The sequence below is a fragment of the Melopsittacus undulatus genome, chromosome 2 (genome assembly GCF_012275295.1).
Source record: "Melopsittacus undulatus isolate bMelUnd1 chromosome 2, bMelUnd1.mat.Z, whole genome shotgun sequence".
NCBI lineage: Eukaryota > Metazoa > Chordata > Aves > Psittaciformes > Psittaculidae > Melopsittacus > Melopsittacus undulatus.
The window spans coordinates 68,046,286-68,060,105 of NC_047528.1; the positions used below are offsets into that span (position 1 = coordinate 68,046,286).

The window sequence follows — 13,820 nt, forward strand, 5'->3', positions numbered from 1 at the left end:
ACAATGTTGTGTCTTGACAGGACAAGGGGGAATGGCTTTAAACTGAAAGAGGGTACATTTAGATTAGGTATTAGGAAGAAATTCTTCACTGTGAGGGTGGTGAAGCGCTGGCACAGGTTGCCCAGAGAAGCTGTGGCTGCCCCCATCCCTGGGAGTGTTCAAGTCCAGGTTGAGTGGGGCTTTAAGCAATTTGGTCTAGTGAAAGGTGTCCCTGCCTGTGGCAGGAGGGTTGGAACTAGGTGATCTTTAAGGTCCCTTCCAACCCAAACCATTCTATGACTCCATGATTTTACACTTCACAGTTTGGTTTTTTTTTTTTTCCTGGTCTTTTGCTTTCTCTTAGGGGAAGTGCTTTGGTGCCCTTGACTAGCAGTGGGCAAAATCCTTGAAGCAAATAAATGGACAGAGAAAACACCCATGCCAGACCCCACAGGGCAGAATTCCTAATGTGAATTTCAGTTTTGGTTCATGAGTATTTTCTACTATAAATGAATTTATATGTCTTTCTATATCTATATTGCCCTTACAGTGTAAACAGAGATAAAGCAGAGTCTCTCCTATGTGTTTCTAAATTTTATAAAAAATCTTACTGTGGATTGGACTTGATTAATATAATATGGTGTTGGTAACTCTTTTTGAAATACTACTTTTCTAGGCATGGTGACAGCAGAGATGTTTCAAAGTGTGCACAAGAAGGATGTAATGCAAAAAATGACAGAGAACTTTGATGAGGTAGGCAAAGCTTTGAGTTTGCATGTCTTTTTTATATAAACAATAGGCTCTAATAGCCAAGCTGGATGGAGTTTCTGCTGCTTAACAGGAGCTGTGTCCCATTTCCTTAATTTAGGAGATTTGGAGATTTTAAGATAAATTTGGTGTTGTAATGACCCGTTTTAGCAGTAGCAGGATAATTTTTTTACTGTAAACCACTCTTGTGTTCAGGGTTTTATTAGGGCTATCTAATTGCAGTCTTCATGAATCTGACTTTCTCTTAGGTGTTTTTTTCATAGTGACTTTAAAAAGGTAAATATAATCCACCATTGCAGAAGGTAAACAGTTCCTTTGGTATTTGGTTGATAGGTCATTTTAAAAATACAACTGTAGATGACTGATGAGCTAATTGAAGATTTTTTTTTAGCTGATATTTTTATTTGAATCTTCCCCTTCTGTTTTCCTTGTAATGTGAATTTTTAGAGTTTTGTCTTGTCGTGTAAAAGAAGAAAAATGGATTTCTGATTCTTAGATAATTGTCAAAACAATAGTGAATATCTCATTTCTCAACGATTGTTAAGAAAAATGCATAGCTTTACAGCACTGTTTCTCTGTTTGACTGCTCCTTGGCTAATTATGCCAACATCACATTTTCTGCAGCACTCTCTCAGTTGCTTCTGTGCTTTTTTTCTGTACTTGCCACCTCTGAATTGATTTGTCAGGCAGCAGCCATCAGCCTTGCTTTAACTGAGCATCTCTCAAAGACCAGCTGCTGTAGAAATTCCCACAGAGGATGCATTTGCCAATGTGGTTTTCTTCATTTTAGAAGTGTAGTAACACTTGAGCTGGTTTTTGACAGAAATTATCTGATATATGTCTGGCTATATGAATTAGTAATCTGGCACTTCTTTCCTAACTAGATTAGCCCTGAATAGCACTCAGAATAGAATAGGCACTCTGGAAGGTACAAAGATATGATTATTGTTAGCATTTGCCTGGATGTGGTACAGCTCTGTAACCTTTTCACGTGTCCTGGCACTGAGGGGCCAGACAGGTTCTTTTAGAGATTCTTAGTTTTATTTTCTTAACAAGATATTATGATTAGTATAGCGGAGAATTTATTATTAGAATGTCGTGGGATTTCTACAAGCAGAATCAATATAGTAGCATAATACAGAATTTATAATACAAATTCAGTTCTGATTTGTAATCACCTTAGTAATACTGAATTTATGATAAATTTAACCTATAATTTCACATCACCTGGACCCTCTGCAAATCAGGTCAAATCTTAATACGTGGTTGACTACATAACAATCGTAATCTGGGCTTGTAAATCATATAAAAGAAAAATAGTCACTCAGCCCTCAGAGGAAGCAAACGATTGTGGAGGTGTCGCTGCCATCATGGGTCACAGGTCCACGTGTCTCACTGTCCAGCAGCAGCTCTGGTCCAAGTTCCCCACTTGCAACTACTTGATTTTATGGACAGTGACCTGGGTGCTGTGACACTTCCCTGTTCTGTGATGGGGTCATTGCCACTGCCTGGCTGGCAAGGTGCTTGGAACCTTCACGGCCAGTAAGGGAAGGAATAATTAGCCTTGTGCCCAGGAACCTTGAGACTGTTAAGGAAGGGAAGAAGAAACCTGTTTGATTTGTCTACTTGGTTCACAGGACCTTCGGGTCCCTGATAATGAGGGAAATGGAATGAATACATGACCCACTTGCTCACAGAGAATGGCTGCTTGCCTTATAAAATGGCATTAGTTATGTTAACCACATTATCAGGGTCTGGGAGGAGGGGGTACCAGTCACACATGGCACTGGCAGCTGCTCTGGTTGACCCTGCTTGTGAGGTGGCATTGGGTTAGATGATCTCAAAGAGTCCTTCTCAATTTCAGTCTTTCTGTGATTCTGTGAAAACTTGCTCTGGCATTGGAAGCAGAGAAGGGCTTTAATATGGTCATTGAGGCATATGGGCTCTGTAGCTTTGTGGGCTATCTTCTCAGTGGAGAAATAAGCTTGTTTTTAGGACCATTGCTTGTTCTTTTCACTCTTTCATAAACTATTTTGTTTCTCTTTTCTGCTTTTCTTCTTGTATGTGGCATTTTATTTCTTGCAGTTCTTTGTTCTTTCGTGGGTTTCTTTCCCTCTCTTTGTTACTGCAGTGTTAAGCAATGGAAGAGTTAAGTTTGATAACTGTACATAAAGATAACTGTACAACCAGATGGGAATAGAAATACTTCTGGTGCTTCAATGAGCCTAATAAAGAACTGTAGATGTCATTCCTTTTGTCTTGGAACAATTGCAGAGTTGAGGAAACATCTCTGAATCATGTTGCAGAATGAAAACATTTCTCTGTAATTTGAAAAGCTCAGAACAGTTTTCCAGAGTTTAGGTATTTTACAGTACCTAGTTACTAAATGTTGCAAAGGCATAAATACTTAGACTTGCTGCAGAGCCGTATCTTAGAATTAATAATGAGGTTTATACCTTGTATATGTTTGCTTACAAATTTAAAAAACAAGTTGTCTCTTACTCGTAGCAAGAAAACTCAGGTTTTGCATAAAAGTGTTTGTTTTTTTTTCCTTCCATAATTGGTTATAAATAAATAAAAAATACTGAGACAAGAAGAAATTAGATTTTTATTTCATGTATTGGATTGTATGAGCCACCTGTAATGCACATTGCCTAAAGTTTTAATAGCCTTTTAAATATGATGCATGGTTTGTGATGCTTTTATCTTTATGTGCCATTTCAATGAAAAGCTTTTAACATTTTGTCTCATGCACTACAGGAAAGTGGGTTGCAGTACAAGAAATTCATCGCCTATCCCTGGATCCTGACAGTTACTTGGCCGGTAGACATGGTAGTGCTCTTGTCATTTTCTATATCTGTCGTATAATACGTGTGCACACAGAGGTTTTGGCAGGCAAATTTGTTCAAAGGCTTGTTTAATCAAAACATTCTTTTGCAAACAGAAATGTTTGGAATAATATTTTCAGAACAGAAGTATTTTTCTGTTATGCTTCTTCCCATACAACATTTGCAGCATTGTGAGGAATTCACTTTAACTCCTTGTTGGCACTTCAGTTTGACTTTGCTGTCTTTCCATAGACTCTGTATGAAAGAAAGAAACATATCCAGGGTGAGTCAAAGCAGGAGCCTCAGCTGAATGATTTGAATAGTTCTTTGGAAGAAGCAGAATTGCTGGTCAGGGAGGCAATCTAAGGGGATCCTAGGTTAGATGCCTAAATGTAGGTGATGTGCACATTGTGCTGTCTGTATATTTACAGTATGCACGTTACACACTATCCCGGTGTGATGAACATGGACAGTAGAAATGCTCTTAAAAAGTGAGATGTCTTCCTGTATTTGTGCTGCTTTTCAGACTGAGGAGTAAAATTTGTTGATAAAGTAGGTATTTCCTGAACTTGTGTTGTCTGTCTTGGCACTTGCTACTACTGTTAGACTCTGAACTGACTCTTACAGCCTGATTAGGAATGCATTCCAAATTCTAAACTCCCAGTGTGCTTTGGGTTGCAGACATCCCTGAGATCAGTCTGCATTTGAGTTTTTCAAGAAAGCCGTGGGTCCTTTGCTTTAGAAAGAAAGTTACAAGAGAAGACCAGCTGAGCAGTGGCCTACCTTTGGGATGAAGTTTTCCATAGTGGGTGAAGCTTTGGAGTTCCCTGGCTCCATTCATACCTCTGCCTTGTTCTGTGCCCCACTGTGGCACAGTGAGGGGATTGGAACTCAGTGATTTTTGAGGACCCTTCCAACCCAAACCGTTCTGTGATTCTATGATTTCTGTGGAGGTTTTCAGAGACCTAAGTGCCAGTGGTATAAGTGTATTTGTCATGAAGCTGTAGCCTTTTATAAACTCCTTAAGCTGATGGTGCTGCTGAGGAAAACAGTCCTGCTCACACCACAGTTCGTTTTTACTTTTCAGTCACTTCAGTTTTCTCCTGGATTTTAGCACACATTTGCAGGAACAAGAAGGATGGTGAAGTGGCGAAGCACTACTACCTCTAGGGAGGTACAAGAGGCCTGTGGTTTATGCCAGTCAAAGTTACTTATGATGCTGTGGCTTCACATGTTATCTCACACCTGTTTGTTGACAGCTATCTGGCATACATTGCTTTCAGATGTGAGCTATTGTAACAGTGTAGCTCTAATGAAGCTAGTTTTTCTCAGAGCTTGCTTCTAAACTACTTGTATGTCCCTACTTTGGAGTAGTAACTGTAAAAGAAGCTATGGAGGAACTGAAGTGAAGCTGACTCAGCAAAACTCTGATATTCAGTGAGAGAGATGTAAACGGTGTGCACAAACAAAACTGCGTTTTCTGTTGACTTTGTTCTTGTGCAGGGCAATGAAGACTACCCATTGATCAGAACAGGACCCTATTGGAAGAAGTTCAAGGCCAATTTCTGTGAATTTATTGCTGTGCTTGTCCAACAATGCCAGTGCAGCATCCTGTATGATAGCTACTTGATGGATGCTATCATCTCACTGCTTACGGGCTTAGCAGACTCCATGGTCAGAGCATTTAGACACACAAGCACTTTGGCAGGTAAAATAATTCACAGAGTTGCTGTAGATTATGAATTTTGTTGACTTGTGTGCAAACAGAATGGCTCTAAACTGAAAAGCTGCCTTATGCACTGACAGTGCCTTCCTCTGGTGTATGTTATTGTAATGTAAATTATCTGTTCCCGTGTGTTTTGGAATGGAATTTGGATGCTTTAGATGCAATAGATCTAGTCCAATTTTTTCTTTATAAAAAAAATTTTCTTTAATACCTGGCATGACTGACTTTAGAATTATGCTGTGTTCTGATTACTTCCCCCCAGACTGATTTTTTTCACAGTTTTTATTTTGTTAGTTGGTTCCCTCCACTAATTAATGTGATGGGTTGCATTAAATGCTTCACCTGAAAAAGCTTCCATTGGAATGATGCTATTCCTGTGGTCCTTGTGTTGAAAGAATATTCTTTGTTATACATTTTTGTTTCGTGCACATGATACTAAAGGTACTAGTTTTATTTTATTTTTTTTTTCTCAAGCCAGTAAATACTCTCTTTGCCCCACAAAGAGTACTTAAAGTATAATTTATTCCAAAGTACACTGTTCGCTTTGAAGGCTCAAAACTCCCCTTGAAGTCTATGCAAAACATCTAGTGATCCTTAGAAGAATGTGATATTGTGTTAATTCAAGTAAAATATTAAGATGCTCAGCCTTTTATGGACCACCTTCACTGTTGGGTTGTGTGGTGTATTTTTTTCCTCCTTTATATTTTTTTTTTTTACTGAAGATCAGTTCCACAATTCTAGATCCTTTTGCAAAAAAATCCAAATTACAGAATGTAAGAAGAGGTGTCCAGTAAATTACTTCTCTGACTGGAACTCTGGCCAGAGGTTGTAAATCACCAGTAATATAACTAAATTTTCCTTTTTTGATCATTGTCTGCCTTTAAAATAAACACTGTATTTTAAAACTAATTACTATAATCTAATAGTATTTGTATTTTATATAATAAACTGGGTGTGGTTAACCATATCCTTTTTGTGGTAAAGTGGTGAATGTATTTATGCTACATATCTCTGAGCTAAGCTAAATATGTTGGGTTTGTCTCCTTTTTAGCAATGAAACTTCTGACAGCAGTTCTAAGTGTACGTCTGAACCTTGATGTCAACAAGCACAATGCACAAAGATTATATGAGGTGGAGAAGAAGAGGATAAGTGGCAAGAGGACCAATTACAGACTTGATCAGCTAGAGAGAAAAAGGAAAGAGGTTAGGCAGGTGTCCTTTATTGGAGATGTGTGAAGATGTAAACAGAGCGATCACTTACAGCTTGCTTTTGAGTCACTGCAGTTCTTTAAGGTTTATATATTTATCTAATGCATGGTGCAGAGCAGTTGTGACTGGCTAGACTGAGTAATACAAAAATGTCTAAGGTAATAACTGCCATATGTACTGTTAATTTGTGATGTCTTGCTTCTCTAGATAATTGCTATCTAGCAATTGCTTCTCTAAATTGCTGTCATTAGCCCTTGATCTCTACACAAATATGGATTTAAACACACATGTAATTGCATCCATAGCTCTGATGGTGTGGGTGTGTAGTTTTGTGTATGTTTATACAAATTGCAAGCCAAAATGTTGGTTCTTGAACTGAATTTCAGTGAATGAAAAAGGACACAGGATAGCTGTCATCTCTGTGTAAGTAATGCATTGTAAAAATGTTTGTAACTTCAACTATGAACTCTATCTTTCTTGCTGTTCAGTTTCTGTCATTTCTTCCCTGCTCAGCCAGATAGCTTCTTATCAGCTCCCAGAGACAGGCCTATAACTGTAAGAAATAGTTCTGGCTTGAGGGTGAAGGTGATGGGAAGTATGAACATCAAGCATTGTTTCCGCTTTCCTGACTTTAGAATCATTTATCTGTGTTCTGAGCTTTGGATGTCCATGGGCTTCTCTGTGTCCAGGGCTTGCTTAATTACATGCTTATTGTGGAATAGGTGCATTTTGAAAATTCCCTGGTCTTCATTTCTTCCACCTCTGTTTAAGTGAATAAAAAGAGAATTTGAGCCTACATGTGAAGATTGCTTAATAGTTGTAGTGTATCTTTATGTGTATTGATAGATAAGATTCACTATATCAAACAAGTACTTTGTTATCCAGGCTAGCAGCTTGTACCTGATAAACCTTTCACCAGGGTGTAGCTACTGAAAGGCCAATTGCTAGTGTAGATACAGACCACTCATTTTGTATTGGTACTACATGTAAACACTAGCAATTTGAACCATAGTAGTAAGTGCACTGATGCAGATTTTTCACATCTAGTGAATTATGGCACCAGTATTAACATTCAGTTCTCTTTGTATATTTCAGTATGAACATAAGCTTCTGGAGATACAGAATATGATGAACGCTATTTTCAAAGGGACCTTTCTAAACCGTTACCGGTAAGAATAAAAATAAAGCTGTGATATGTATATGCATTCCCAAGAAACTCTTGCTCAGGTTGCCCAGAAAGCAGAATCAAGTTAAACATCCTGGAGGCACTGATGGTATTGAGGAAAATATGGCAGTTACACTACTTTAAAGAATTTTGTCTTACAAAAGGACCTCTCAAATAGGTTTCTAAAGTTCTTCATGCTGGCCATAGAGCAGTGCGTTTGTGATTGAGAGAATGCCCAGAATTGCAAAGTAATTAGTGCATGAAACGTTTTAGTTAAAGTGGCCTCATTGTCTGTTGAAGACAAAAATACTTGTAGTATTTTTATTATTATATGTGCTTCTGCAATTCTAGAAGATAAAAATATTGCAAATAATATAATTACTATATTAGATATGTTAAATGTATTAATATTGAAATGTTGTAATTTCACAGTGATGTGATCCCTGAGATCCGAGCAACTTGCATTGAAGAAATTGGCAGATGGATTAAAACATACCCAGATGCTTTTTTAAATGATAGCTACTTAAAATACATTGGGTGGATGCTGTATGATAAGGTAAAATGTGATTTTTATTTTTGATAAGAATCCTAATGTTTAAATTCTTGAGAGTAGATACCTGGGATGCTGGCACAGTACATTCTTCCCAGCTTCAAGATTTACTTTTAAAGCTACTGTAGCACTAAATAACAGAACATTTCTTTCAGTTCTGCAGCAGCGTGTGTCCCTGTGTGTGCAGTTATTTTTATATGTGACTGAATTGGGAGCTATTACTGAATTTTAAAATGGCCTATATCGTTTGAGCACCTGTAGTATTAAAGGTTGACTAAAATTCTGCTTTTAGGTTTGATGGCTACGTTTAAAATATTGTTTCATTTTATAAAAATGAGAAAATAAATATTGCCTATATTAAAATAGTCTCCAATATTGCATTTCTCATTTGGAGTTAAATCAATGTAGAAAATATTTACACAAGGTCCAGTAATTTCCCAAAGTGGTTTCTCCTTTTCCTTATAGCAAGTTTGCTTTTCATTTTTGAGTAGAGGCACATTTAGAACACCACCTCCTCTCCCACCTCCCGAAAAACCCCAAACGCCTTCCCACTCCCCCAAAAGAAAACAGTAACTCAAAAATAAGCTTTTTCTCATGCTTCTAAAAGGCATGAGAAATTTTAGGGGGTGGTAATGTTTATCGTGAATGGCCATTTACTAAAACTGTCACTCACTACTTCTGCACGCCACCTTTTAAAGTCTATTTAGTTTCTGTATAAATTCTGAAACGTCTTCAGCTTTGCGTCAATTTCAGGCAACGTTTGTGTTGTGTAAATAAAGTTGTAGTTTACCACAAGGCCAGGAGGGGGAGCGCAAAGTCTCTTACTTCCCTGCGTTGTGCCATGGCTGTAAAGGTAGTATTTAGATTTTTAGAGCAACGAATCTATCAGGAACTGTCATCTTTTCCTGCATAAATTTTATCTGATCAGAATACCTTTTTAGTACATGTTCAGTTGGGAGAATTCTCAAAAGAAAAAGTCATTTTTGAAGATGATGTGTTTTCATTCCCAGTGCTGTACAGTGAGAATTAACAGCTGGTGTCTCTGATTAATGCACGTAGCTCATCCAGTGTCATTTACTGGGAACTGAAAATGGTTCTTTTTCTAAAGGTTATTACCTGACGGCAGTGCAGATGCAAGCAGAATGAGGTGATGTGAGAAGTCTTCCATATTCTACATTTGTATGAGATCTAGTAGTATGCCACTACTGGTGGTTGCTGTCCCGGCTGTGCTTTGTGATTTGCAGCCACTGTCAAATTGCCTGATTCCAAAATGAGAGCAGGGCATTTTTGGCAGCAACAGGGGCAGTAGTGCTTTTAAGATTCATCTGAATGTTATTTCCCACTACTCCTTCATAAGCATTTCAATCACATCTTGTTGAGGGTGGGCAGAAAAAAACTGATATCTCCCAGAGCCAATTTTCTTTTAGAATATAACATAGAGAAGTTTGCCAAATAATTTAGGCCCCAGAGTGGAACAACCACAAAAGTATTCTAACAGTGGGGGAAGACCTGGCCAGGATCATCTACCGTGCTGTAAATAGAGATTAAGTACAGTCATTTGGGAGGCTTTGAAGCAGAGAGGGGAGGGAGAAGTAAATACAAAATTAACATTTTGTCTTGAAAATCTTTTATTTGAATATGATAATTCTTTCTTCCCAATGAGATGCCATTTTGTCATTATACCCTGATATGAAACACCATATTTTTGTGTGTAAGGTTATTTCCTAGGTGGAAGAGGTTGCACCAAATTCAGTGGCAATATGCTGAAAACTGCATGAGGATCTCTTTTTTGGCCCAGTAATACTTGTGAAACACTGCTGTAAAGACGCATTTTTGAGTGTTTCATGTTCATCTGCTAGATACAATTTAACTTTTTATTTTTGAAGGCAAAGCAGCATTAATACTAAATCTGGCAGCTGTGTGCAGTTGAACTATGTTATATGTAATCCCAGCCACCTACCAGGGCATTTATGAAACCCAGACACCTAATTTGTGTTCAAGGGAATATACAGCTACTCAATCAGCATCCAGACCCAGTCATACCAGTGCTGATGTGAGCAGCAGGTGTTGAAGGGAAATGCTGTGTAAAAAGTTCAGAGTTAAAGACCGGAAAAATTAAGGCAATGGAGAGTGAGGATGGGGAAAGGGAAACGCAGAACTAGCAGACAGAAGGCAGTGGGGATGCATACTTGGGACCTCCTACCATATTAGACTAGCTCTGGAACTTCAGGGCAAGTTGTTGAGATTCTCTCATTGATGAAAGACGCCCAAAGAAATCCTGTGGAAACAAGAACTTGCTGTTGAAATGAGCTTCTGTGTCCTGACCGTGTGATCCTCCTGGCAAATTTCAGGAAATCAAAAGGGTTTTTAGTTTTGCTTCACATTCAGTGTGGTTATAGAAATTGATTCCATGGTTATGGCTACTTCTGAAATGCTTCTTTCTTCAAATGGTCATGTTTACATAGTGGCTTTCTGCTCCACAGGTCATCTCTGTGTATATGTAGTGATTTTTCTTTTTTTCTTTTTCTTTTTTTTGGGGGGGGGTGCAGTTTTTTAAATAGTTTAACTTCAGCAGGACAGTTAAGCTGAATTGTCTTTGCTGTTCAGGAATAATTGAAAAGTAGGCCTAGTTTTCCCAATTTATTTTTTAGGGAGTGTTAAGGAGAAAAAAAAAAGACTCAATGGCTCCGTCAAATCATCCAGGTCCTACTATCTATTTGTAAGGCTTATTAATTGACTCAATCTCTGTGATAGTGGCGAGGCTGAAATATCATAACTGAATGTGTCTAAGCAGTGTGGAAGCCCATGCAGATCTATTTGCTCTCAAGATGCTCATTGTTTTCCTGATGTTTTCTGCGATTTTGCTGGTCAGGGTCAAAATATATTGTGATATAGCTGAGGGGCACTGTGTGTTCTGAGTACCCTGAAAATGTGCTTACATATTTCCCCTTCACTCTGTCACAGCTTTGAAAAACCAAACAGGCAGGTATTTCATCAAGGTTAGAATGGTAGTTCTGGAAAGAAGAGTAGATGGCTGAGTGTTTTTATTTGCCTACATTACTATGGAAAGGAGCTGAAGATAAGTAGTGAAATAGTTTTAGAAGGATGTGAAGTAATTTTGAATGCCTAAAAAGCTGTGAAGAGCTCCTAGAAAAGGAGAGGTGGTTAAGAAGGAGATAATGCAGCTGGTAACACAGGAAAACAGAACTGGTCATAGTAGGAGTAGTTATTTGTGCATAGTTACTAGGATTAATTTTCTCAGTACTTAAACATATACATATAGAGTTATGACCGAGAACTTTTGAGTGGGCACAGGATACCTTAGAAGGCAGATGGTGTAGTTTAATGTATTAAACTTTATATCTGCAGACCTACACTTGAATGCCACCTGACTGACAAACGACATTACTAGCTGCTTGCCACGGGTGATGATTCAGCAAACCGTTACAAACTTGTTTTCTTTTTTTGCACCTTTCCCCCAAGCACAAATGAAGTCCCTATTCACAAGCAAAGCCTTGTGATAAAATACTGAGGGCAGCTGAAGCTGAGTATGTGCCACTGTGCAGTGATGGGTTCCAAGCTGGGACTGTTTGCGGGCGTGTTCTGTGCTGTAGCACCTTGTAGCTGTAGGAAGCAGCAGGTGTGGGCTACAGGCTCCTTTTCAGACAAGGCATTTATATAAAAGTACAGTATAGAATAGGTACTGCTGGTGTGTTTCAGGCAGACTAGAAAGTAGTATTTATTGTTTATTTTAGATTTCTAGCAAAAAGCTGTCATGCAAAACTGTTGGTCAGAGCATGCTATTGGGTATTGTCCTTTGCTTTCCATCTAAGCAGGTGAACAGGAACTTGTAGTAATGGATAGCCTGTGTGTAGGTGGTCTCCTTGGGTTTCCTTGATTATTCTTACTGCTATTGTTAGCAAGAGGAATTAAGGAAGAAATATGAAGAGGCTGATTTGAAGCCTGCAGTTCATTTATGTGTCCCTGCTCATATCCTTAGCATTATAAGTTTACAGAACAGCGATTTTTTTTTTCTTCTGTGTAGGATCCTCAAAATTACTTTTCTAATGCCACTTAAAGCTTTGTTATTTGAAAAGTGTAGCAATGTGCATGAGATATTTTAAAAGCTGGGTAAGGAAAAGACTTCTTTTTGAGGCATCTCTGAAGCAGCAGCACTAATAGTAGGAAATAACATCTAGCAGAGATAAATATGTTTTGCCTAAATTCACTAATTAGGCCAATTTCAAAGCAACCTTTTTTTTCTTAGAATGCTTAAATCCAGGATTCTGGCATAAAACAGAAAAAAGGAGAAGGCACAACATTTAATTTTGTATTTGTAAGAACCCATCATGGTAACCCAGTGCATTTCTAAAGTGTACTTCTTCCTCTAGAACCTTTCAGAATTTCTTGGAGTCCTTGTCCATGTTTAGTGATTGTCTGAGTCAGGTGTTGAAAGGGAGTAAGCAAAGTTTGATGTGTGGAAGAGTGCTGATTGTATTAAGTGGGTCATCCATGCTCTTGTCTTTGTTGCTTTAAAAGGTGAATAGCACAATCTCTGCATCTTTTGCATCCTGTTGGTTTTATTAACTGTAGGGACTGTGAGAGTTTCTTGGACTCTTAAAGAGCATAACACAAACTTCGATGCCACCTTTAAGTTTGGTTTACAGCAGGCTTCCTCTGCGCATGCGCGTGCATGTGTGAGATGTGCATACAAATAAAATAGTACCGATATCGCTAATAAAGAAGATGAGGCAATATTTGCATAGTCTGCTGTAGGCAGCCATAAAGAACTCTTATTTTCAACATATAAATGCCAGTAGTGAATAACATCAAAGACAGATGTTTTTTACTGTTAGCTGATTTCTCTTTGTCTTGCAGCAAGCTGAAGTGCGGTTGAAGTGTCTTCTGGGACTGCAGGGAATTTATAGCAGAAAAGAATTTGTGTCCAGAATGGATCTCTTTACTACCAGGTTCAAGGTAAATAGATTACTGTTTGCTACTTTTTAAAACTGGGTTGGGTGTATACACAGGGTCTGATGTTTCGGTCAGTGCTGGTCTCCCCACTTTCTTGACTGACAGGAGCTTAGGGTACTGTACAAACAGCCTGCTTGACTGAGTGGACGAAGGAGTTTTGCAGAGATGCTTCCCTCTGTTTCTATTGAATTTTTTATTTCACTTTAATTCATGCACAGACTGTGTTAGCATGCACTGTGGTCATTTATCTCCACCCTTCATCAGAATGGTCCAGATATTTTTACAGGATTTTTTGGCAGATGAGAAAAAATTTCATACTCTAAAGATCCCTTTTTTTTGCTGCTCCTGATAATGGTCTAACCTTGTAGATACTGGATTGGCTGACTATGTAACACACTGATGTGGGCATGGCTTGCTGTTGATCCACCATGTCAGTATGAGTCTTGAAGAAGAAACTCGTAACTCCTTTTTGAACAAGTCAGGTGATACACTATAACTGTAAGAACTTGTTCTGTGACCAGCTGACTCTGTGCACTGCCTTTATCATATTCTGCCATGCTCATTTAAGAAGTAAGCTCTTTACTTATTTTTAAATCCTGCCCTTTTTAATGATTTTGTCCC

The 13,820-nt window shown here is 38.3% G+C and overlaps 1 protein-coding gene across 1 annotated transcript in view; it reads left to right on the top strand.

Moving 5' to 3' along the window:
• LOC101868377 (cohesin subunit SA-2-like) overlaps positions 1-13,820 on the top strand; it is a 62,734-nt gene that overhangs the window by 9,302 nt on the left and 39,612 nt on the right. Inside the window, exons 6-12 of the mRNA XM_013129624.3 lie at positions 656-732; positions 3,508-3,579; positions 5,079-5,283; positions 6,353-6,504; positions 7,606-7,679; positions 8,108-8,231; positions 13,104-13,202. Coding sequence (XP_012985078.3) covers positions 656-732; positions 3,508-3,579; positions 5,079-5,283; positions 6,353-6,504; positions 7,606-7,679; positions 8,108-8,231; positions 13,104-13,202 — 803 coding nt within the window. The remainder of the gene's footprint in view (positions 1-655; positions 733-3,507; positions 3,580-5,078; positions 5,284-6,352; positions 6,505-7,605; positions 7,680-8,107; positions 8,232-13,103; positions 13,203-13,820) is intronic.